The sequence below is a fragment of the Protopterus annectens genome, chromosome 6.part0 (assembly GCF_019279795.1).
Source record: "Protopterus annectens isolate FY-2018-M chromosome 6.part0, PAN1.0, whole genome shotgun sequence".
In the NCBI taxonomy this organism is placed as follows: Eukaryota; Metazoa; Chordata; order Ceratodontiformes; family Protopteridae; genus Protopterus; species Protopterus annectens.
In genome coordinates, this window is record NC_056737.1 from 1351881656 (window position 1) to 1351904435 (window position 22780).

General features: G+C 42.4%; 1 protein-coding gene across 1 annotated transcript in view; it reads right to left on the minus strand.

The window, feature by feature from the left end:
* Nucleotides 1–225: 225 nt before the first annotated feature.
* Nucleotides 226–22780, minus strand: part of HACD2 (3-hydroxyacyl-CoA dehydratase 2) — a gene marked incomplete in the record, with an annotated part of 841606 nt that continues 819051 nt past the window's right edge. The window contains 1 exon segment of the mRNA XM_044074914.1: nucleotides 226–1339. Within this exon segment, the coding sequence (XP_043930849.1) occupies nucleotides 1260–1339 (80 nt within the window).

The window sequence follows — 22780 nt, forward strand, 5'->3', positions numbered from 1 at the left end:
GTGAAGTTTCGGCAAGGTTATCTCGTTCATTTCGTCTTCTGTAATGTGGTCTCATTCTTTTGAAGTAGATCCACATAAAGTTACAACTGGACTAATTTATGAAAAAAGGAGTAATCTCCCTTTACTACCCATATTGGCAGCCCCCACAACACCTTTTTGTGCACGCACACACAGACACCGTCTCAAGTCTATATATCTAGAATAACGATGGTAAAAAATAAATTGACCAGTGTAAACTTTTGATGAGTTAAGCCCTCTACACCTCCATGACTAAATCTTCCATGCAAACAATCTATAAAATAATTTTCCAACTTGAAGTGGAACCTCCAAATGCAGCCAGCAAAAATCAAGACAGCAGAGGCACCTGCCTTTAAGGCATGTTTCTACAACAGCCATCACAGACATGTAAGCAGGGTGCTGGCAAAAGCACTGGAATGTAGTACGTTGCCAATTACTTGTAAGCATCATGTGACCTTTGCTTCTGCGACATTAGAGTTGTGAAGAAAAGAAAAATGAGATTCTGATGGTAACAACCATTAGCATTTGGGTTATGCAGTATGAGCGCGTGTTTTACAGTGATTTAAAGACGTGTGCAATTCAGTATATAACTTAAGCAAACTTTCAAAGTAATTAAATATTTTTCCATATGCGCTCAATGTATTTTGTGGAAGCTGTTTGGTTAAATCTAATGCAGAGCACCACATTTTTAAAAGTTTACACCACTGTGTTGATTTCTGAAATGTTCACAGAAACCCTGCAATTCATACATAGCTAACAAGAATAAGAATGATAAACTGGAATACAAAGCATTAAACACACATACAAAATATACTGAGGAGCTCGATAGTGCATTCTATTCTGGAACAAGATTAGTGGTAAAAAGATCTAAAGTGCAGATAGCAATTACATGATGAGTCTAAACTGTAACATTTCTCTTACTTATCCCATAGGACTAGAACTATGACTAAATCCATGCTTGTGACAAGCAGTTGAAAGGTACAGCAACTCTGGGTACAAAAAGGGCTATATTAATACACAGTGTACAAGTTTCCTGTAAAGGCTGACAAAAGTTGTCGAGAGTTTTCAAAGCTTGTTCCCATTTCAGTCTGCAAATATTGTAGTTACTCTTCTTGAACCTGTTAGACATTTGAGTGCTCTTGGTTTCCATGAAATATCTTCAACTGTGTCTGACATTAAGTGCATCTGATAACTGCACTTTCAGCATTCACTTCCAGATACGTTTTCTAACATTTCCTTATTCATTCAGACTTCTTCGTCTCTGTGCTGCACAAAACTTTCTTCCTCTGATGAAGCATGTGGAAATAGAGCTGAGGGAAAACTTGAAAGAAAAATAATTCTGTTGAAAATACATGCACAAAAACACTAAAAAATGCTCCTTTATATAAAATGGTGAAGATTTACATTTCAGGTAATGGTACAAACCCATATGCTACTTGCACATCAATTAAGTGACATGTTAAATTACTACATTTTCAAAAATCTACCAAATGAATGAAAGTGCAAAAGGAAAATAGCTAAAACAGTGAAATACTTAAACAGATCAATGAAATATTTTGCTGGTGCACTGCCAAAATTTTTTTTCCATGTCCACATTACAGAATGAACAGAGAACCCTATGAAGTCAACCAAGGAAGGCTGGGATAAACGGCCAAGGATTTGATCACCATTCCGAAGAAGAGAAAGAATGGAAAGTGTCTACCTATTAGCATAAGCTAATCAACACAGGCATGTAATAGGAGATCAAATGAAAGCACACCTAGGTATCACCCATACTAGACCAAAAAAGTCCTTGAATAAATATTACAGGAGCAGGACAGCAGCTATATTATGCATGAGAAAGGAAGTGTACCATGTAGGTAGCAGGAGTAGGGAACCAGTACCAGTGCAAATTTGTTGGCATATCAAGACTCATGGGTCGGAGTTTTCAGACAGTAAGATTCCAGAAAAATAAGTTCTTAAAGGTAAAGTTTAGGGTGTGATGTTATCAGCACTCCAGTGTCAGGTAATACAAAATATAACAACTCCTCTGTCAGGTAACAGTACTTTATGAATTTCAGAGTGACTGTTCATACAATGACAAATGTCTCCATCACTGGTAGGATAGGACCACACATCATGTGAATTTTTTTTAATGTATTTTTTTTTTTACTGAAATATAGCAAGTTTCTGATAAGGAAGTCACAACAACCAGAAACAGTTTTGTACTTATAATGTTAACTCTGGATAAGCAGATTTATCTTTAACAGTAGGACTGATTTCATCAGGCATGGGGCAGCTCAAGATTTAAAACCTTCCCAAGCTACTAAATGCCTTCTTATTTACATACAATGCAGTGCCAGTAGGCCATCCTCTAGAGACCTCTGGAATGCTATGCAAAAGTGGACAAACAAGTGGAGACTTCTAAACCATATTAACAAAATCAAAGGTTGGGGGAAGTGGGCAGATATGCCAATGAGGATGAACCTGTTCATTCATATCTATCATCATGGCAAGTACACATTCTTATCTGTATGAAAAGACCTTGTCAACAAGCGAACAGAGTCCCAAGTTCTGTTTTGGGGAGGGGCATCTCCCTCATGGAACATATCGTCCACTACTGTATCACCAAATGAAAAAGTGCATTTTGCCTCTCATTTTCTGTTCTGCTGATTTACTTGATCTGAATTAATTTTTTAGCTAGTCAATGGATAAAGTAGTGTATTTTTACACTCTAGCAAGCACTTGTTTTTACATCAAGACGTCTGTGGATTTTCCATCTATTGCACTGGGAGGTAGCCTGGTCTGTTTAGGTTTGGAAAACGCTTGAGATTTCTGCATCAAGAAAATAAGTAAATTTGCAACTCTATTGCACTTTTTAAATTGCATTGTATCTGATCACTGCATTTTTCTGCTTTTTACCGTAGTGAATGCACATTTTCTGCACTTATTTTCAACTATATTTTCGGCCTAGATAGCACAGTCTAGATTTAGACCTGTTGAATCTAGCCTGTTTTGTTGCACTCTACCACTAAACCAGCCATCTTACATTAACAAAGGCTCCCCTGTGGCAAAACAGGGTGGATCCAGCCTTGTCTGAGCTGGGGATTGCTGGAGGAAGGTTCACTGTGTACTTTCCTACTGGTAGATTAGCTTAAAATGGTTTAATTTCACCTGTATTTAAGCCTCTTGTTTGCTTGTCGTTGCTCAGTGGGGGTTAGTGGTGCCCCATACAGATACAAACACCTGGAAACACAATTTTTTCCTTAGATAACTGTCAGTGGAAACCTCACAAGCTTCTCTGTTGCACTAACAGCAACTTAACTGTGCAATGAGCAGCGTTGCCACACCCATCATCCACAACCCTCAACTTAACCTGCGATAGTCCTAGCACAAAAACTGGTCAATCTAGCCTACTCCTTTCCCTACAGCTCATATGGTAAAAACTTGGTAAAACAGTTTCCCATCATTTCTCCGGCCAGCCTGATTGACATGGGAATATTGAGGCAATGTAGTAATTGCCTCATGTATACTGACATCCATTTACTTTTACAGCAAATAAATACACACTATGTGTGAGATACAAGTACACTATGAAATTGGAATCACTTTTCTCATGTAACAAACCTGATACCAAATAGGTTTGTCAGTACACACACCTCTCACACAAACTAAAGAAATGACACACAGACCCATGTACGTGGAGGTACTCACTAGAAGTCTACCAAAAGTTCAGAGAAACAAAGTGCACTCACCGTTACAAAAACGGGAACCACTACACATCATAACATATACAAATGTGTCTCAACAAATAAGGCCCTAATACAAAACAACTAAACCAAATGTCCTGGTCACAAGCGAGTCCACAGGGAGAGATGGATGCTCCCCTCACCAGGCTGGGCAAGGAGACAGTCACGGTCAGCTGACTGTCAGATGCCAGGATCAGTCAGATTACACATGCATGCACTCATGGCACTCAAGTGCCATTATGACTTAGTCATAGTTCATGTTGGGGTGACTGACTTGCGATGTACCTCTCTGGACTACATGAAGACAGACATAACTGAATTCTCAGAGTGCGTGTCCCAGGCAGGTATGACTTTAGCCCTAATCTGCATTCTTCCTTCTCCCAGGATGATGCCACAGTATAATCAAAAAATGACTGAATTCAACAGTTAGCTTAGCTTCTGGTGTCAGTCTAGGGGAATCCAATATACATCAAACCTTGGATGACACGATCGACAGGCCATCCTGCTTTGCCGCAGATGGCCTGCACCTGTCTCCTCTAGGCTTTTGAATACTGGTAAAGGTGCTTGCCTCACCGATAGTGCCTTTTTTATGCAATGTCAAAACAACAAAATTTCCAACATAAAATCCACCAGAGGCAAACTCAAGTTTCTGCTGCTTAATGCTAGAAGTCTAAACACGAAGCTGCACTCGCCATAATCACTCCTCACCTTGGAAGATGCTGACATCTATGCAGTCACTGAGACATGGTTCAAGGCCGCGGAGAGCACCTCGGCCATGCAAGGCTACAATGCCTTCCACATGTTCAGACATCAAAATGAGCATGAAAGAACCAAAGATGGAAGTGTACACCTTGAGAATGGTCAAACAGTATAACTCAAACTACTCCATGTGCAATTAACTTTAGGCAAAATGCCCTACCACATTATTGCTAACTATAGGTCCCCCACCATGAACCAGGAAAAGCACACTGCCTACCTGGAATCGCTCTCACACAGCCCAACACCTTAGTCAGGGGTGATTTCAACTATCCTTCCATCAACTGGGTGACATATACGAGTGCAAACACGCTCGCCCAGAGGTTCTTGGACTTTAATTCAAATGCTCTGGAACAAATAGCTTGCTCCAACAAGGGGCTCAAATGTCCTAGACACAGTACTCACCAACATGGGGAGTCAGTGCACTCCCGTATGTAATGCCTTCCCTGGTAAGGATGGACCTTAAAATTGGCTTGTTCAAAATAACTATTGGACTTGACACCCCCATGGGAGCAAAAAAAAATTAGAACTTTTCCAAAGCTAACTTCAGACTACTAAGTGATGGTATAAAAAAGTTTTAGACCCTCTGCACTCACAGAAAACAATAACTCATATGCAGAAGTGTACTCAGATGCCCTGTACAAACACTTAAGCAGCTGTACAGACTTGGCTGTACCTAACCAGATCAAAACCAGGTCCTCATGGAAAAAACAAGCCACCCTGGTGGACCTCAAGTAAAAACAGGTTATAGGACAAGAGAAAGAAATGGATGTCTAAGAATAAGAGGGAACCGACTCAGTAGAGGAAGAATTCCCTCCTCAGCTTGAACAAGCAAATCAGAAATCTTGTAAAATCCTCTAAAGCTAAGCATGACGCTAAAATAGCATCCCTAGTTAAGGATAATCATAAGGAATTCTTTAATTATGTCTGAAACCTAAAAGGGAATTGCCCAGCTTTGTGCAGAACTGGTAATAGATGGCACCACTCATACTGCACCAGAGGAAGTTACCAGTCTGCTAGCTGACATATTTGGTGTAAACTTCATCCCCTTGTCCCCACCACCCATACCCCAAAGCATATCAGACACAAGTCCACTGTCTAGTATCTCTAGAGATCAGGTCTTATCTGCATTCTCCAAGGCCAAAAATACAGCTTCAGTGGGGTCCGATAATATCCCAGGATGCTTACTAAGCAAGCTAAAACAGGACCTAGCAGACCCTACTTGGCATTCTCTTTAACCATACCCCGAGAACTGTCTTTTTTCCAGGAGAGTGGAGAAGAGCAACAGTAATCCCCTTGCACAAAGGGCAGCCATCAACACACCTTGGGAGCTGTAGATCCATAAGTCTAACCAGTCTCACCTGCAAGGCCATAGAAAGACTCATCATAGACCTTATCAAGGACATAGGTGACCTTCAAACTCTAGACCCGACACAATTTGGCTTCATTAAAGGGTAGATCATGCTTATTAAACCTGGTGGACTTCTTTGAGAAAGTCACCAAAGCCCTGGATGAAAGTAAGATAGTGCAAGCAGTCTATATTGATCTGGCCAAGGATTTAGACAATACCCAACTTTGGTATCACTGCAAAACTCTCTCAGTAGGGATTATAGTTTCATAGGTAGGTACTAGGCTATCGGCCCTGGGCCTATTTAAGCCTAGCCAAAAAGGTTCCCTGGCTTTCGCCACCCAAGAAAATTATTTTCCTGTGCCCCTGTCAAGCAGTGCCATCGAAGTGATCCCTGGGTGAATTTTCTATTTCCCATCCAGTCACGATTTTTGTTTAAGAGGGCCAATGAGGAGCTTTGCTTGACATGAATGGGTAGTTTGTTCCAGAGTAAGGGAAGTCGCTGGGACAGGAATCTATCCCTCTAGCATGTTTTGTTTATTGTGGTGACAAGGTTTAGGTCCCTGGAGTATGTGGTTCGGATAGACTGGGATTTCTTGAAGTGTAGCATCTCCAACAGCTCTGGGTTTCACAAAGCTTTGTATATTAGGCAGAGATCGCCTCTGAGTACGCGATATGCGATGGAGTAGAGCTAGATTTTTTTGAGACTATCTGCATATGGCATCTGTTTGAGGCCAGTAATCCTCTTAGTGAGGTATTTTTGTGGCCTTTCCAATTGTTGTAGGCGTCTTGTGAGATTCATGCCAAACGGGGCATTGTACTCTACTATAATGAGTCTGATGAGGTATGAGTAGAGAGGAACAATGACCTCTTTTTCTAGAGGAGAACCCTTTTGTGATGAGCTGTGCCACGTAGAAGGATTTCCCCGACTACTGTGGCGATGTGGTTATCAAAGGAGAGACTACTGTTCACCTGTGTCCCGAAGCCTCATCACACTTTCGGTGTTTAGTGAGCTACTGCCTATGTGGTAGTTCATGGGTACCGTGTTTTTCCCAAAAGGGATGACAATGCACTTCTTGGCATTCAGCTTGAGGCCATGACTGACACCAAGCATCTGTCTCTGAGAGGCCCTTTTGTAGAATGTCTGCATCATTAGGTGATTCTATTATGGCTCCCAGCTTGCAGTCATCTGCAAACTTTGTTAGCCAAAGACCTTCTGTGTTGGCCTGCACTTCAGAGAAGTAGATGCCGAACAGGAGAGGACCCAGGACCGAACCCTGTGGCACGTACTCCACTCGTCTGAAGTCGGACTTAGGAGTCGGCTACTTTTAATGTGTGGGTTCAGTCACTGAGCCAGTTGGCCACCCATCTTGTGACATGGGGATTTATGCCCGGTTTTACTGAGTTTATCTATAATTCCAGAGGGGGATGGTATCAAAAGCCTTGGCGAGGTCAAGATAGGCTGTGTGCACTACCTTGCCCTCATCTATGGCTCTAGTGACTGCTTCAAAGTCAATCAGGTTTAATAGATATGATCTACCTTTTACAACCCCAAACTGAGTGGGGTCCAGGGTTTGGTGGTTACCTATTACTTTGTTTATAAGCTCAAAGATGATATGTTCCATAGCCTTGCAGACTAAGCATGTCAGGCTAATGGGGCAGTAGTTTCCGGGGTCCGTGGTGACATCCCCCTTTGTTGAGTGGGATTAACTGTCGTGCCATTAAGTAGGCACATAGCCTGAAGTAGGCTCTGATTGAACATGGTACTTGGATGGGGTGCCAGTTCGTTCTATAGTTCGTGCAGTACGCAGCCTGGGATGTTGTCTGGTCCCATGGATGCGGTGTTCTTGGCTTTGGAGAGTGCAGTCTTTACTTGTTCATCCATGATTACAGGGGCTTTGCATTCTTCTGGTATTAAGATGGGCCCTCTGGAAGGTGAGACGGAGATAAAAGTTAGCACTGAACCTATCTGCCAGGATGTTGGCAATATCAGTTGGTTCTGTATATTTAGTGCCATTGTGCTGTAGCTCAGAGCAGATCTGAGTGTTGCCATTAGATTCTTGACATAGCTGTAGAATGCTTTGTGGTTGTCTTTGAAATCAGTGGCGATTTTATTTTCATAACTGGCTTTGGAGGATTTTATGAGGGATCTCAGCTTCTTGCTGAGGCTGACCACGGAGTTCCTCCAATCTTGGGATTTTACTCTTTTTTGCAACAGCTTCTTCTTTCTGTTGTAGAGTTTGTTTATAGCAGGGGACCACCAGATTGGCTTCCTTTTTTTGGAGGATAGCCTCTTGGTTCCATTAAGGATGGCACAATCCATGAACTCGTGTATGTTCTTATACAGTGCATTTATGCAAGATTCAGCAGTCATACCTCTATTTTCTATACAAGTAAAATGTCCCAAACAGATAAAACAACCAGTGGATAGATCAGGCAAAAATGAGCAAAAAACACACCGTTAGTACCACAGCAAACAAATTTTAATAGAAGTAAGCGCTTTCAAGGATTCACCTCTTCTCCAGACTTAAGCACATAAAACAATGCACATGTTTTATATAATACAATCAGTTAAGTAAAATAATATCAATTGCAATCTATTTAAAATCACAGTAACACAATAATGCATTTGCTAATAAACCAAGTTCCTCTTAAACTTAATGTGACTCAATGCTCATAAAATAAGTGCTCATAAAATTAATGTTTAAGGGGTCTAGCCCTCAAGAAGGGCTTAAGAGAGACCATGTTATTTAAACCTGGAGGTTTATCTGCACGAAATAACAATCCATTTTTGCTCAGCTGCTTCAATGAGATTTCTTAGCCACCCCCCCCACCCTTATTTTTTAAAATCTCTAGAAATAAAAAATTTAAAAACATGCTCCAGTCCTTCACTCTGGATATGCATAGCTAAAGTACTACTGTCTTTCCCATTCTTAATATCGCTGTAATGCTCCAATATCCTACCTTTAAGATGCTGATTGGTCTTTCCTATGTAATAAGAAAAACATAACACATAATAGGTAAAATAAGCAGTGGATGTCTTGCAATCAGCATAATGGGTACAGTCTATCTTAAAACTTAAATGGGGGTGTACAAATTGACCCCCTGTATGAATGTGTGTGCAAGCCATGCAATTTCTGCAAGCATAGGTAGCTAATCTATCAGATCTACTCAAACACTTCAAATTAGTAGACATGTAGTATAGGTGAGTCTTGCGTGATCTATTATTACAAAAAGTAAAATTTGGTTTATTTCCTAACACATCTTTCAACCCATCCAGTCGAAAGAATACCCCAATTTCTACTGATCACATCACATACTAGATTAATATTACTAGCAAAAGTTAATGGTATTATCATCCTGCCTTATTACTTGTCTCGTCCTAGCATCATTGACGTCTGTTAATGATCTTGTATTACTATTGTCAAAATATGGTTTGCATCGATCTTGCCTAGTTTCCCATGCTTCATTTATACTCTATCTACATCTCGGCTACTGTAATCTCTCTCTAAAAACTCTAATTTAAGGGATTGCAGTGTTAATTGCAACTGGGTATCATCATTGTAGAGTCGCATTAACCTAAAAACTCGTCCTTTAATTACATTACGTTTCGCATGATTAGGGTGCACACTCTTGTGCAGCATTCTTCCTCACTGACTTTCTATACAAAGTCCGAATAGTATCTAAATGAGGTTTACTAACTTTCACATCCGAGCATTCAATTTCTTGAGATGAATATTTGTACATAAATCTCAAGAAGTCAGTGGTCCCATTTAAATATTAGATAAAATCATTCAAGTTCTGTTCAGTTCCCTGCCACAACAAAAAAATGTCATCCACAAATCTCATATAACATGCTATGGAGCTACCATATGTCACATTGGAAAGCACATAAAGCTGTTCCCCCACTGTACTAAAGAAAGGTTGGCGTAGCTATTGGCACAGGCTGTGCCCATAGCCATGCCAACCTTTTGGACGTAGCAATCATTACCAAACATGAAAATGTTGTTATTCAGAATACTATCAAGTAACGTGCAAATCAGACACACCTTGTCTGCTGAAGTGCCAGCACTACAAAGCAACTCTCTTACGTTATCTATACCCCATTGATTTGGAATTGCAGTGAAAAGTGACTATGTCTAGAGTCACGAAATAGCATTCAGATTGTATAAATGCCCATTTAGAACCAAGTACATCCAGGAAGGTTTTCGGATCCTTCAGTATAGTTTCACATTTATGAAGCAGTGGATGCAAGTTTTTCTCCACGTATATAGAGAGGGGCTCTGTGGTCCATCCCCTGCTGGACACTATAAGACGCATAAGTGGTACATTAAGGCATTTGTGTATTTTGGGCAATCCATATACAATAGGTATCACAGGGTGCTCTACTGAAAAATAGTCAAACAACGACTCTGATATCATTCCAGTTATCAACAGATCAAAAATCAAAAAGGCTATCCTATCAATTATAACTTTGATTATCGTCATAGATACACACTTATATGCATTATCTTCCAACAGAGCATGCATCTATTTAATATAGAATTCTTTGTCCAAAATAACTATGCCACCACCCTTTGTCAGCAGGTCGAATCTCAACAGATGTTAATTCTTTCAACTCAAGTAGGGCAAGATATTCTGAAGTAGACATATTAAAGAATTGCTTTGAACATGTATTAGATTCAAAAACTTCCCTTATTTGTCACAAACTTCTATAAAGGTATCAATAATCGGATTACTGGGCGGAATATAGAGACTTGGCTTTTTAAAAACACATTTATCTGGTTGAGCAGCATCAAACACTGCTTGCAGTATTAAAGCTCTCCCAAAAAGAATCAAGTCTTTAAAGACATCTGTCAAGATAGCTCCTTAGCTGGGACAAAGCTAAGGCCTTTATCCAAAAGGGATTTCTGAACGTCTGTCAAAGAAGAAATACTGAAAACTAAACCTGTTTGAATCTCTTGCCGTTCCTGTCCTGTTCTTCTACACTCTGCGATCTCCGCAGCTTCTGATTCTTCAACTGTCCCCTTATTGGAAGGGGATTGTCCAACAAAAAACAGCCCATATTCGTAGATGCTGCTGTATTAGTATCACCACTAAGGCAGTTAGTGATTAGCCATTGAAATTTATACTCTTCAGGCTTCACTGCTGGGCCTTCCATAGAGTTAACAGGCTTTGGAAGTTGTTTATCGTGGGCAATGTTTGATACCATGACAAAGTACAAATTATTATTCCAGGGATAAAAATTCAAAGGGGGATATTCCAGGGTAGCTGCACTTTTGTCCTGCCCTTAACCCATTAAGCTGTCTACTTAACAGATTATGTCATGGCTAGAATTTGTCTAACAGAAAATAACCAAGTATAAAGACCCATCTTCTGTTTGTAGATGATTTAAAACTGTATAGTTCATCAGATGAGGAACTGAAAGCACAACTGCAAATGGTCAAAACTTTTTTCAAATGATATAAAAATGTCATTTGGTCTTTATAAATGTGCAAAAGCAAACTTTAAAGCAGGAAAGCTGCAGCACCAAGAAAAATCAGTTTGGAATAGGAATGTTTTATAAAAGAACCTGAGCAAAAGGGAGTGTATAAATATTTGGAAATTGATGACAGGTCAACTATAAAACATGAACAAATGTGAAAACAGGAATATTTTAGAAGACTAACGTTAATACTGAAAACAGCATTGACATATTGGAACAAATTCCAAGCTATAAACCAATTTGCTCTTCCTATCCTAACTTACAATTTTGGAGTGATTGTCTGGCCCCAAAAGGTGTTAAGATAGGTTGGACAGGAAAACAAGAAGGATGCTTCATGTTCATCAAATGACTTTTATAAATCAGTGTATACCAAGACTACACATTGCCCATTCTGAAGGAGGTATGAGCCTCCTCCAAAATGATTACATGTAAGATCTGCAACTGTAGGACTGTGTACATATCTGCTGACCTCACAAGACTCAAATGTAGTGAAGATTTGAAACATGAGGAGAGTTCAGACTAAGATTACTTCCCTGCTTAGCTTAGCAGAAGCATATTGGCATCAAGCGGGAATGGAAATCAAGCCAAATGTAGATAAAAATCAGACAGCAACTGAATATGCCAAAAAAAAAAACAAAAGAATATAAGGTGAAGGATCAGATGAGAAGGCAAGAAATCTTGAAAATGCATAAATATAGTTGCAAGTATAGAAAACTCTGAACAACCTCATGTTGAGCAGGACTGAATGCAGGAATGGTTAAGGAGAGATGAATTTAAACCAAAAGATGCAATGCTAATGTTGGCGGCCTAAGATAGTGGACTACGTACACGTTGGTTTACAAAGTCCATTGAACATATGGGAGAAACAGACAAATGTAGGTTTTGTAAAACAGTTGCACATCTTGTTGCTGGTTATGATATACTAATGGCAGGGGGACTGTATACTGAAAGGCATAATAATGTGGCAAAGACTGTTGCATTGGAGATTTGTGTGCAAAAGTGCAGTTTTGTACCTACCATAAATGTAGATGTTCGAGTGTTCACACTGCTGCAGTCATCACACTTGGGTTATCTGCCGCCAGGCGGTCCCGCAGTCGGCCAGAGTTCCAAAGTCTTGGTCCGGCATCAGTTGCTGTCGCTTTTTCCCTGACGTCAGTGGGCCAGGGGTATATAAGATGCATCTGACGCCATTTTCTTCAGTTTTTCTTGCCCCAGATGTCAGGTGCCCCCAATAGGTAGGCAATACATATTGCTAATAAAAATATATATATATATATATATATATATATATATATATATATATATATATATATATATATATAAATAAAACAATTCCTTCAGTTACAAGCAAATACACCACAAAGGTTGTATAGGATAGAAAGGTATAGATAACTCCAGCTAGTTCAGAGGGGATGGAGGGAGGGTAACCTGGACTGCAGCAGTGTGAACACTCAAACATCTTCATTTATGGTAGGTACAAAACTGTACTATGTTCATCGTGTTACACTGCTGCAGTCATCACACTTGGGTTGAATCCCAAAGCTAAGGATGGGTGGTGGAACTAAACGGGGTTTGGTGAGGCTAGTAGGCCCTGCAGAACTGCAGTGGCAAAGCCAGCTCTGGTTTTAGAGTATAGAAGTAATTGATAGTGCTTGGTGAAGGTGTGCACTGAACTCCAAGTTGCATCCCCCAAAATATCCTTGGTTGGTACCCCTCTGAGGAAGGCTGTTGATGTTGCTGTAGCCCTGGTGGAATGGGGCTTGATGTTACCAGGCACAGATTTCCCATGGTGTGTGTAGCAGAAACTGATACAATGTCCTATCCATTTTGAAATGGTCTGTTTTGAGATAGCTTTTCCTTGTGATCCGCAGCACGGGATACAAAGAGCTGGTCAGATTTTCTGAAAGCCTTAGTTTTATCCAAGTAGTAACGTAATTGCCTGTGAATGTCCAAAGAGTGTAGGAGCCTTTCCCCTTTGTTCTGGGGATTTGGATAGAAGGTGGGCAAATGAATGATTTGGTTTAGGGCCACACTGGATACCACCTTTGGCATAAAGGAAGGGTTAGTTCGTAAACAGACTCTGTCTTGATGAAAAATGATGAAAGGCTCCACTGTCATTAGGGCCTGTAGTTCTGAGACTCTTCATGCTGAAGTTATTGCTAGCAGCAGGGCAGTTTTCCATGACAGGAATTGTAGATCAGCTGTGAAAGCTGGTTCAAAGGGCGGTAGTGTAAGTTTTTCCAAAACAAAGTTGAGATCCCAAGTTGGTGTTGGTGCTCTCCGGGGCAGTCTTATGTTCTTAGCCCCTCTGAGGAACTGTCTTAGTAATGGATGTGAAAATATAGGAGGATCCGTGCTGTATTGAGCTGAAATAGCTGAGGTGTGGATCTTAATAGATGAGAAGGAAAGTCCTTTGTGCAACATCTCAGTTAAATATTGAAGAATCTGAGAAATATTTGGTACAAGGGGATTTTGGCCTTTAGCCTGGTTCCAGGTGCAGAATCATTTCCATTTGTCTGAATAGACTTTCCTGGTGCTGGGCCTCCTGGCCTCCAGAATGACGTCCATCACAGCTTTAGAGAGAAGTGATGACTGGTTGTTTAGGCAATTTGCCATGCAGCCAGATTTAAAGTCTTGAGCTGGCTGTGTAAAATCTGATTGCTTTGCTGAGTGAGCAGGTGAGGAATTGTAGGTAAAATCCATGGTGGGCCTTGAGCCCTGCTCCTTAGTATTGGATACCAGTGTTGGTGTGGCCAGTCTGGAGCAATGAGTATCATTTGTGGCCTCTCTAATCTGGCTTTCAGCAGCAACTTTGCCAGAAGAGGCAGTGGAGGAAAGGCATACACTGCCAATGTTTTCCAACTGAATGAGAGGGTGTCCACTTTCCAAGCTAGTGTGTGGTATGTCCTTGTGCAGAATTTCCGTAGTTGGTAGTTTTGGGGGGAAGCAAACAGATCTATGTCTGGGCTCCCCCATTTTTGAGTTATCATTGTGAATACTTGTGGATAGAGTTTCCACTCGTGAGGATCTGTGATGTTTCTGCTTAGATCGTCTGCCAATGTGTTTTTCTTTCCTGGCAGGAATTGTGCTTGTAGTTGAACTTGGTAGGTCAGTGCGGTGTTTCACAAGGTCATTGCTTGTCTGCATAGGGGGTAGGAGTGTGTGCCCCCTTGCTTGTTTATGTACCACATCACTGTGGTGTTGTCCGTCTTTATTAGGAGTTGTCCTGGATGTAGGAGGTCCTTGAAAGCTGTTAGGGCATTTTGTACAGCTAGCATCTCTTTTTGATTGATATGTAGATGCCTTTGGTCTGCAGACCATTTGCCCTGAATACACTGTCCTGCCATGTGCGCTCCCCAGGCATAATCCAATGCATCTGTTGTTATAGTTTGCCTGGCTGTGGGTAAAGTAATAGGCTGACCCCTGTTGAGGTGACATGCCTGTGCCCACCATAGAAACTCCTGTTGAAGTCAGGGTATGAGTGGAATTGTTTCCAAGCTGTGGCTGTGTTGAGTCCATACGCTTTTCAGATACCACTGTAATTTCCTCATATGCAGTTTTGCAAATGGTATTAGTAGTACGCAAGATGCCATGAATCCCAAGGCCTGCAGAATTTTTCTTGCAGGGAGTTGGGTCTTTGTTGCCATCATTTTGAAGTATTGAGTCAGTTGTCCTTGCTTGTCTGGCATGAGATGAGCCATCTGGGCCGTTGTATTTAAGCTGGCACCCAGGAATATTATGTCTTGTGAGGCCACTAGTTTTTACTTCTTTTCGTTTACTGTGTACCCTAGGCAACTTAGTAGGTTTTTGACAAACGCCAGATGCTTTAATAGAATGTCCTTGCTTTCTGCTTGAATAAGGCAGTTGTCCAGGTATGTATATATTTGAATCTCTCTTTGTCTGCAGTATGTAATTACTGGTGCCAGGCATTTTGTGAAGACCCTGGGCGCAGTAGATAAGCCAAAGGGCAGTGCAGAGAATTGGTAATGGGTTGAACCTGCTATAAATCGGAGGTATCTTCTGCAATTTTGTCTGATAGGGACATGCAGGTATGCCTCCTTGAGGTCCAATGTTACTAGCCAAGCCTTCTTGCCCAGCATGGGAAGAAGTTGCTGTAGTGTTAGCATCTTGAATTTGGGTACTTCCAGGTATGTGTTTAGAATTGAGAGGTCCAGAATGGGTCTCCAGGCTTTGTCCTTTCGTGGAACTAGAAACAGTCTTGAGTAAAATCCTTGTCCTTGCTCCTGTGTAGGAGCCTGTTGAATGGCTCTCATGTCCATGAGCTGAAATTTGCTTTTGAGCCTCTGCCCATTGATTTGGTGGCAGGTTTGGCATTCCTTTTATCCTTGGCAAAGTGTGAAAGTGGAATCTGTATCCTTGAGATACAATATTTACGACCCATTTGTCTTTTGTGATGATGTGCCAATTGTCTGCAAAAAGTGCTAGTTTTCCCCCCAAGGGAGCTGCCAAGAGGGTTTTGCCTGGAAGTCTGAGGGGTAAGTCATTGTGTTTGTCTTCTGGTAGTTTGAGACCGGTCTTCTCCTCCTTTTTGGGTTGTGGCACCCCATTGTCGAGGCTGGTAAGAGCCTTGTGACTGGCCTCTGCCCCTTGGGCGTCTGTATCTGCCCCTCTGTGGTCTGGCAGAAGCTGGAAAGGACCAGTTTTTGGTTGGCCAATTTCTGCTGAAACGAGGGGGTTGAACCTGTAAAAAATCCTTGACCATCTGCATAGATTTTGCCTTATCCTTCATTTTCTTAACATGATCAAGTAAAGTTTGTTCTTTTAACCAAGCATGCCTACGTATGACAGACCCTGTCACTGCTGCTCTACAAGAAGCTTCCAATGAATCAAATCCACATTGCAAAGTATGTTTTCCCACTTGCTCAGCTGCATGCAACAAATCTTGCATTTCCTTGTAATCCAGGCTGTTCTGTATGTGTGAGCATTTTTTGGTTTTAATTGAGACATCAAATATTGTTGATATTTCAGCATGTGAAACTGACAATTTAAGGCCCTCATAGCTGGAGTAGCTGAGGTATATACTTTCTTTCCCCATCTGTCTAGTGCTCTAGAATCCCTTTCAGAGGGCACAGGATTTTTAGCAATAAAGGCCTTAACCCCCTTTGGGACCCTGGGAAATGGTTTCTGGGTCAGCAACAGGGCTTTTATACAGGAATTTGTGAGAGTCAGGGACTCTGCAGTATCTGTCTGATTTGGCTGGTGCAGGAGGTAGTGAATCTGGGTTAAGACTAGATTCTGAATAAACATCATCCACAATGTCTAACAGGTGGAATAGCAAGTGGTCTGTGCTGGGGTAGTAAAAGGAACTCTCAGAGCCTTTTCTTAGAATCAGAGTAATCCTGGCCTTCCCAGTGGAAGTGTTCCCTCATGGTATGTAAGGTTTCCCCAAAAGAGTAGTCTTCTGGGGGAGATGCAAAAGGGATAGACTCTTCAGCATCAGAGTCTTCATAAGGAGGAAAGGAATATTCCTGTTCCTCAGAAGAGTCTGAGGAAATTGAAACCTGGTCAGAGGAAGCGTAGTCTTCCTCCTGTCTTGGCCTTTTATCAGGAGGGGGATGGGAACCGAGGGGGATGGGAACCCCTGATTAGGGTAATTAAGTCTTCAGCCATCTTAAGCATCTGTTTCTTAGGCATGGGGCCTTGTACTAGAGACTGCTGTACAGTCTTCTTTGTTTTTAAAGGAGTTTTCAGCTTTGCATAGGATTTAATAATGAGTGTAGTCAGTCTGAAGACACCTTCTGCAACTGAAGGCGTTTCAACTGCACCGGAATCTCCTTCAGGCATGGAGTCAGAGGGGCCGAATATTCCTGTTCCTCAGAAGAGTCTGAGGAAATTGAAACCTGGTCAGAGGAAGCGTAGTCTTCCTCCTGTCTTGGCCTTTTATCAGGAGGGGGATGGGAACCGAGGGGGATGGGAACCCCTGATTAGGGTAATTAAGTCTTCAGCCATCTTAAGCATCTGTTTCTTAGGCATGGGGCCTTGTACTAGAGACTGCTGTACAGTCTTCTTTGTTTTTAAAGGAGTTTTCAGCTTTGCATAGGATTTAATAATGAGTGTAGTCAGTCTGAAGACACCTTCTGCAACTGAAGGCGTTTCAACTGCACCGGAATCTCCTTCAGGCATGGAGTCAGAGGGGCCTAAAGGTAAAAGTTGTGGAGGCCTAGCAATCTCCGCTTGAGAATCTGATGTCGCCTTGGGTTCTAAATCAGCGGTCGTCAGGGGCTGCGTAGGCGCCTCACTGAAAACCAGAGAACCGGCGACTGGCCTAGCAGAGGCCTCGGAGTCTGGTTTGGGTCTCGGCTGCCTGTCCTTAACTTTGCGTTTTTTATGCATTCTGGTCGTCGGTTGCTCCAATGGCATGGTACAATTAAATTTCCTACCAAAATAATCTCGGGCAAAATCAAACAGACGTTTAATAGTTCGTTTATTAAACCTAGTACAAAACCGGCAACCTGTGACTTCGTGGTCTGGGCATAGGCAAGGAATACAATAAGAATTAAAGTCCTTATGAGGTATTTGCTTCCCACAAAAAATGCAATTGTTAACTTTTTCTGACATTGGACTGAGGCAAGAAAAGGTTCCCCAACGGGGTACTTAGCTTTATTGAAGACTTCGGTCTGAAATTCGATTTGAAAATCTCAGGAGTTGGCTGACCGGCACTTGCGAACTGCTTCTGCTTTGGGCGCCGTGCGGCAAGAAAGACAGAAGAAAATGGCGTTGGATGCATCTTGTATACCCCTGGCGCACTGACGTCAGGGAAGAAGCGACAGCAACCGACGCTGGACCAAGACTTTGGAATTCTGGCCGACTGCGGGACTGCCTGACGGCAGGATAACCCAAGTGTGATGACTGCAGCAGTGTAACACTATGAACATCATTATAATGCTGAAGTAGCTGAAAAAGATTGGCAACATGATCTACAAAGCATTTTCGAAAAACAGAAGTTATGTACTTACCATAACGTTCCATGCGAGTTATCTCGCCTTTATTTTCACTTATGGGTTTGGGCCGATAGCAAGCTCAAGGTTTGCCAGTAGCTCGAGACCAGCCCCTTATCCCACCATGCACTGCTAGAATTACCTCAGATCTTGTTTGCTGCGAATAATAGTCTATACACACACACATATATATATATATATATATATATATACACATATATATACATATATATATATATATATATATATATATATATATACATATATACAACCTATACATACTCTCTTATATATATCTACGAAGAAGAGTACCCAAAGGGAAAGAGAAATATTGAATAACCAGGATGGCACTAGCCTCTGAGTCAACAGTCAGCCAGGAGGGGGAAGGAGGGAGGGACGTGAGAATAAAGGAGATAAACTCATATGGGACGTTATTGGTAAGTACATAACTTCTATATGTGAAGTTGTTAATCTCGCCGATTATTCTCACTGATGGGTAGCTTCCCTAGCACCCTCAACCCTGGGTGGCTCATGGGAGTATGTTCTTCAGTACTGTAGAACCAAAGAAAGACCTATCCCTAGAAGCCTTATCTACTTTGTAATGCGAGATAAAGGTATGAGGGTTAGATCAAGTGGCTGCAGCGCAAATATCGTCAAGGGGCAATTTAGCTTGAAAAGCAGAAGAGGTAGAAACAGCTCTGGTAGAATGAGCTTTTGGTTTGTGTGTTAAAGGCATGCTCACATTTTCATAAACAAAGAATATACAATCGGATAACCATTTAGATAAGGTTGTTTTAGCCACTGAATTGCCTTTTCTTGCTTCTGAGAAGGCTACAAAAAGTTGATCTGATTTCCTCATATCCTTAGTTCTTTCGAGATAAAATCTGAGCTGTCTGTGAACATCAAGTTTGTGCAGCATATATTCTAAGTTGTTAGAGTGGTTGGGGAAGAACACTGGTAGTTCAATGACCTGATTGATGTTTGACTCAGAACAGACTAGGTAAAAAAGAGGGGTTCATTCTGAGAGATACTCTTATCAGCATGGAAGCTCACGTAGGGTGGTCTGATGGATAATGCTTGAAGTTCTGACACACTGCGGGCAGACGTAATGGCCACAAGAAAAATTGTTTTCCACGATAAGAATTTTAAATCACAAGAAAAAGCTGGTTCAAAGGGAGGAAGAATAATTTGAGACAGCATAAGGTTTAAATTCCAGGGAGAAAAGGGAATTTTGATTGGAGGTCTCATATGAAGAACGCCTTTAAGGAAGGTTTTGTACAATTTATGGCTCATAATATTTGAGCCATCAAGACCAAAGCGAAAATTTGAGATAGCAGCTAACAACTGTAGCAGCTGCTGCCCCTTCCTTAAAAATTTTTGTCAAAAATTCCAAGATCGAAGATAGCGGAGCTCGAAAAGGGTCAATGTTCTGCGCGTTGGCCCAAATTGAGAACCTTTTCCATTTGCTGCCATATAATTTCCTGGTAGATGGCTTGTGAGAGGACAAGAGAATCTGTCTTGTATCTTCTGAAATTGAATGAAGCCTGGCAATTAGGGGAAGTGGATTAGCCAAGCAGTCAGTTTCAGGGACTGTAGAGAAGGATGAAGGTCCCCTGACGGGTGCGTCAGAAGGTCCGGAACTGGGTCCAGGATCCATGGATCCTCCAACAGATGATGGTGAAGAAACGGAAACCAAACCTGTCGAGGCCAGTAGGGGGCTATGAGTATAACCTTCCTTCCCAGCGATTTTGCTTTCTGTAGAAATCTGGGAATTAATGGGAAGGGTGGAAATGCATAAAGGAGACCCGGGGGCCAATCGTGTAAAAGTGCATCTCTCGGGGGATGACCGGGAGGTGGTATCAGGGCAAAGTAGCTACTGCATTTTGAATTGATGTGGCTGGCAAAAAGGTTGCAGCAAGGCTGGCCCCATTTGCGGAAAATTAACTCCACAACCTGTTGACTGAGAGACCACTCGCGAGGGAGTAATATTGCCTTGCTTAGTTTGTCCGCTATGACGTTTGATTTCCCCGGAATGTGCGTTGCTAACAGAAAATGCTGGAACGACACAGCCCATTGCCAAACCCTGAGGGCTTCTCGGCAAAGGGGGTAAGACTTGGTTCCACCCTGCTTGTTCAAGTACCAGACTACTGACATGTCGGTCTGAATTGCAATAATCCCTAGAAGGGAGAGAATCCTGAAAGTGCTGCAACACCAGAAGTACCACTCTCAGCTCTAGAACATTGATGTGCAGATGTGATTCTTGATCTGTCCATGTGCCTTGGTCAGTCTTTCCCTGAAAATGCCCCCCCACCATCAGGGAAGCGTCCGTGGTCACAGTGGCTACTGGGGGGGGGGGGGAACAAAGGGTCTCCCTACTATAACATGGAGACGTCAACCACCACTGAAGGTCTCTCCTGCAAGAATCCGTGATAAGAATCATGTGGTGCATTGGTAGTTTCTGGTAAGACCACTGAGTGAAAAGAAACCATTGAAGGATTCGCATATGCATCCTTGCGAGTGGTATAGCTAGGATTGCTGCCACCATCAAACCTAGTACTTTCAATACCTCCTCTGCTGTAGTTTTGTTCTTTGACACCAGTGAGCCGATAGGGAGACGTAGAGTGGTGGTTGAGGTATCTAACTCTGCTCCTATAAAAACGGTATGCTGAGATGGCGATAAGTCAGACTTTCCGAAGTTGATCGTAATGCCCAATTGATGGCAGAGTGTCAGAGTGTATTGTGTTGCCAGAGTCAATTGATGCCTGGTGGTAGCGGTGAGGAGCCAATCGTCTAAGTATGGAAACACCTGGAATCCTAGACACCTCAGGTGAGCCGTGACCACTGCCATGCATTTGGTGAACACTCTGGGGGCTGAAGTGAGACCAAAGGGCAGGGCTCGAAACTGGTAAAGATTGGCTCCCAGCCGGAAGCGCAGATGATCTCTGGAGCATCTGTCCAAGTTTATGTGATAGTACGCATCCTTGAGATCTATGGAGCACATCAAATCACCTTTCCCTAAAAAGGGAAGAATGGACTGAAGCGTGACCATTCGGAACTTCTCTTTCTTTACGTACTTGTGGAGTCTTTTGAGGTCCAAGATAGGTCTCCAGTCCCCTGTTTTCTTTGTTACCAAAAAGAATCTTGAGTAAATTCCGAATCCGACTTGGTCTGCTGGGACTGGTTGGATGACTCTTTTTTTCTAGAAATCTGTGGACCTCTACGATTGCTTGTTCCTGGAGATTGGGTGGAACGTCTGGGATTTTTTTGATAGGAATGGGAGGGGTAAAGAACGGTATGAAATATCCTCTGGAAATGATGCTTTGTACCCAAGTATCTGATGTTATGTTTATCCAGGCTTCTGGGTACAAAGACAAGCGACCCCCGACTGCCTCCAGAGCCGAACAGTCGGGCCCCCTTTCAGGAGCGCTGGTAGAACTGACCGGATAACCAACTCCTGTCACCCTGTTGCTCTGGACCCCCTCTGCCACGGGGGCAGCGTCTTCCATTATAACCCCCTCCTTTGCCTCTAGAGGGGGTTTCACCATGTGTGTCGTAAAAAGCTGCTTGAGTTTTTCGGAACCACATCCCCCCCCCCCCAAGGTCCTTGGGGTAGGGCCGAGTAGGAGTGGAAAAGCAGACCCCAACGGCAGAATAAGTCTTGCCCTCCTGTTCACACCTGGTTAAGGTTTCCTTTACTTTGGGCCCAAACAGTGATCAGCCATCAAATGGGGTATTAATAAAAGAAGACTTGAAGGGCTCCGCAAAGGAACAGAGACGCATCCAGGCTTGTCTGCGAAGAGCAATGCCTGAACTAGCAGCTCTACTCGAACCATCAGCTGCATAGGATATGAGAAGCATGGACTAGTTGACTACTGAGTTAAGGGTAGTGAGCTGGGCTTTCACTTTGTCGGCCACTCCTGCAGCTACTGTACCCTGGAGAGTATCTCCTAGCTCTTTGAGGAGATCTCTCTGTAGTCTTGTAAAATGGGTCAAGTAGTTCAGTGATCGCAAAGGAAAAGTCGCTGAACTAAACATGCGCTTCCCATATCCATCCATAACCCTAGAATCTCTGTTAGGGGGATGGATAGAAGAGGATGTCTCAGATACTTCCTTTTTTGTGGCTGCAGCCACCACCATGGCATCCACAGGCACTCCTTTTTTCAAAAAAGGTTTATCGACTGGTACACTCGGCTCCAATGACTGTGGAACCGATGACCCTCCTCCTGAAATTTTAGCCTTTTTGGATACCTTATCTGAAGACTTGGATTTTGAAGATTTGGAAGACGTACTAGCATCTTCATGGCCATTCAAAACCTCTGAAAAAGATTTCTGTAGCAATCCTCTGTCTATAAGTTTCCTCCTTCTCTCCAAGAGTACTCTCTTGAAGAGGAGTGACAAATGCTACAGGTGTCTTGGAGGTGCTTGGCCCCCAAGCAGTAGACGCACTGAATCTGTCCGTCAGTGATGGACATTTTCTGCCCACAAT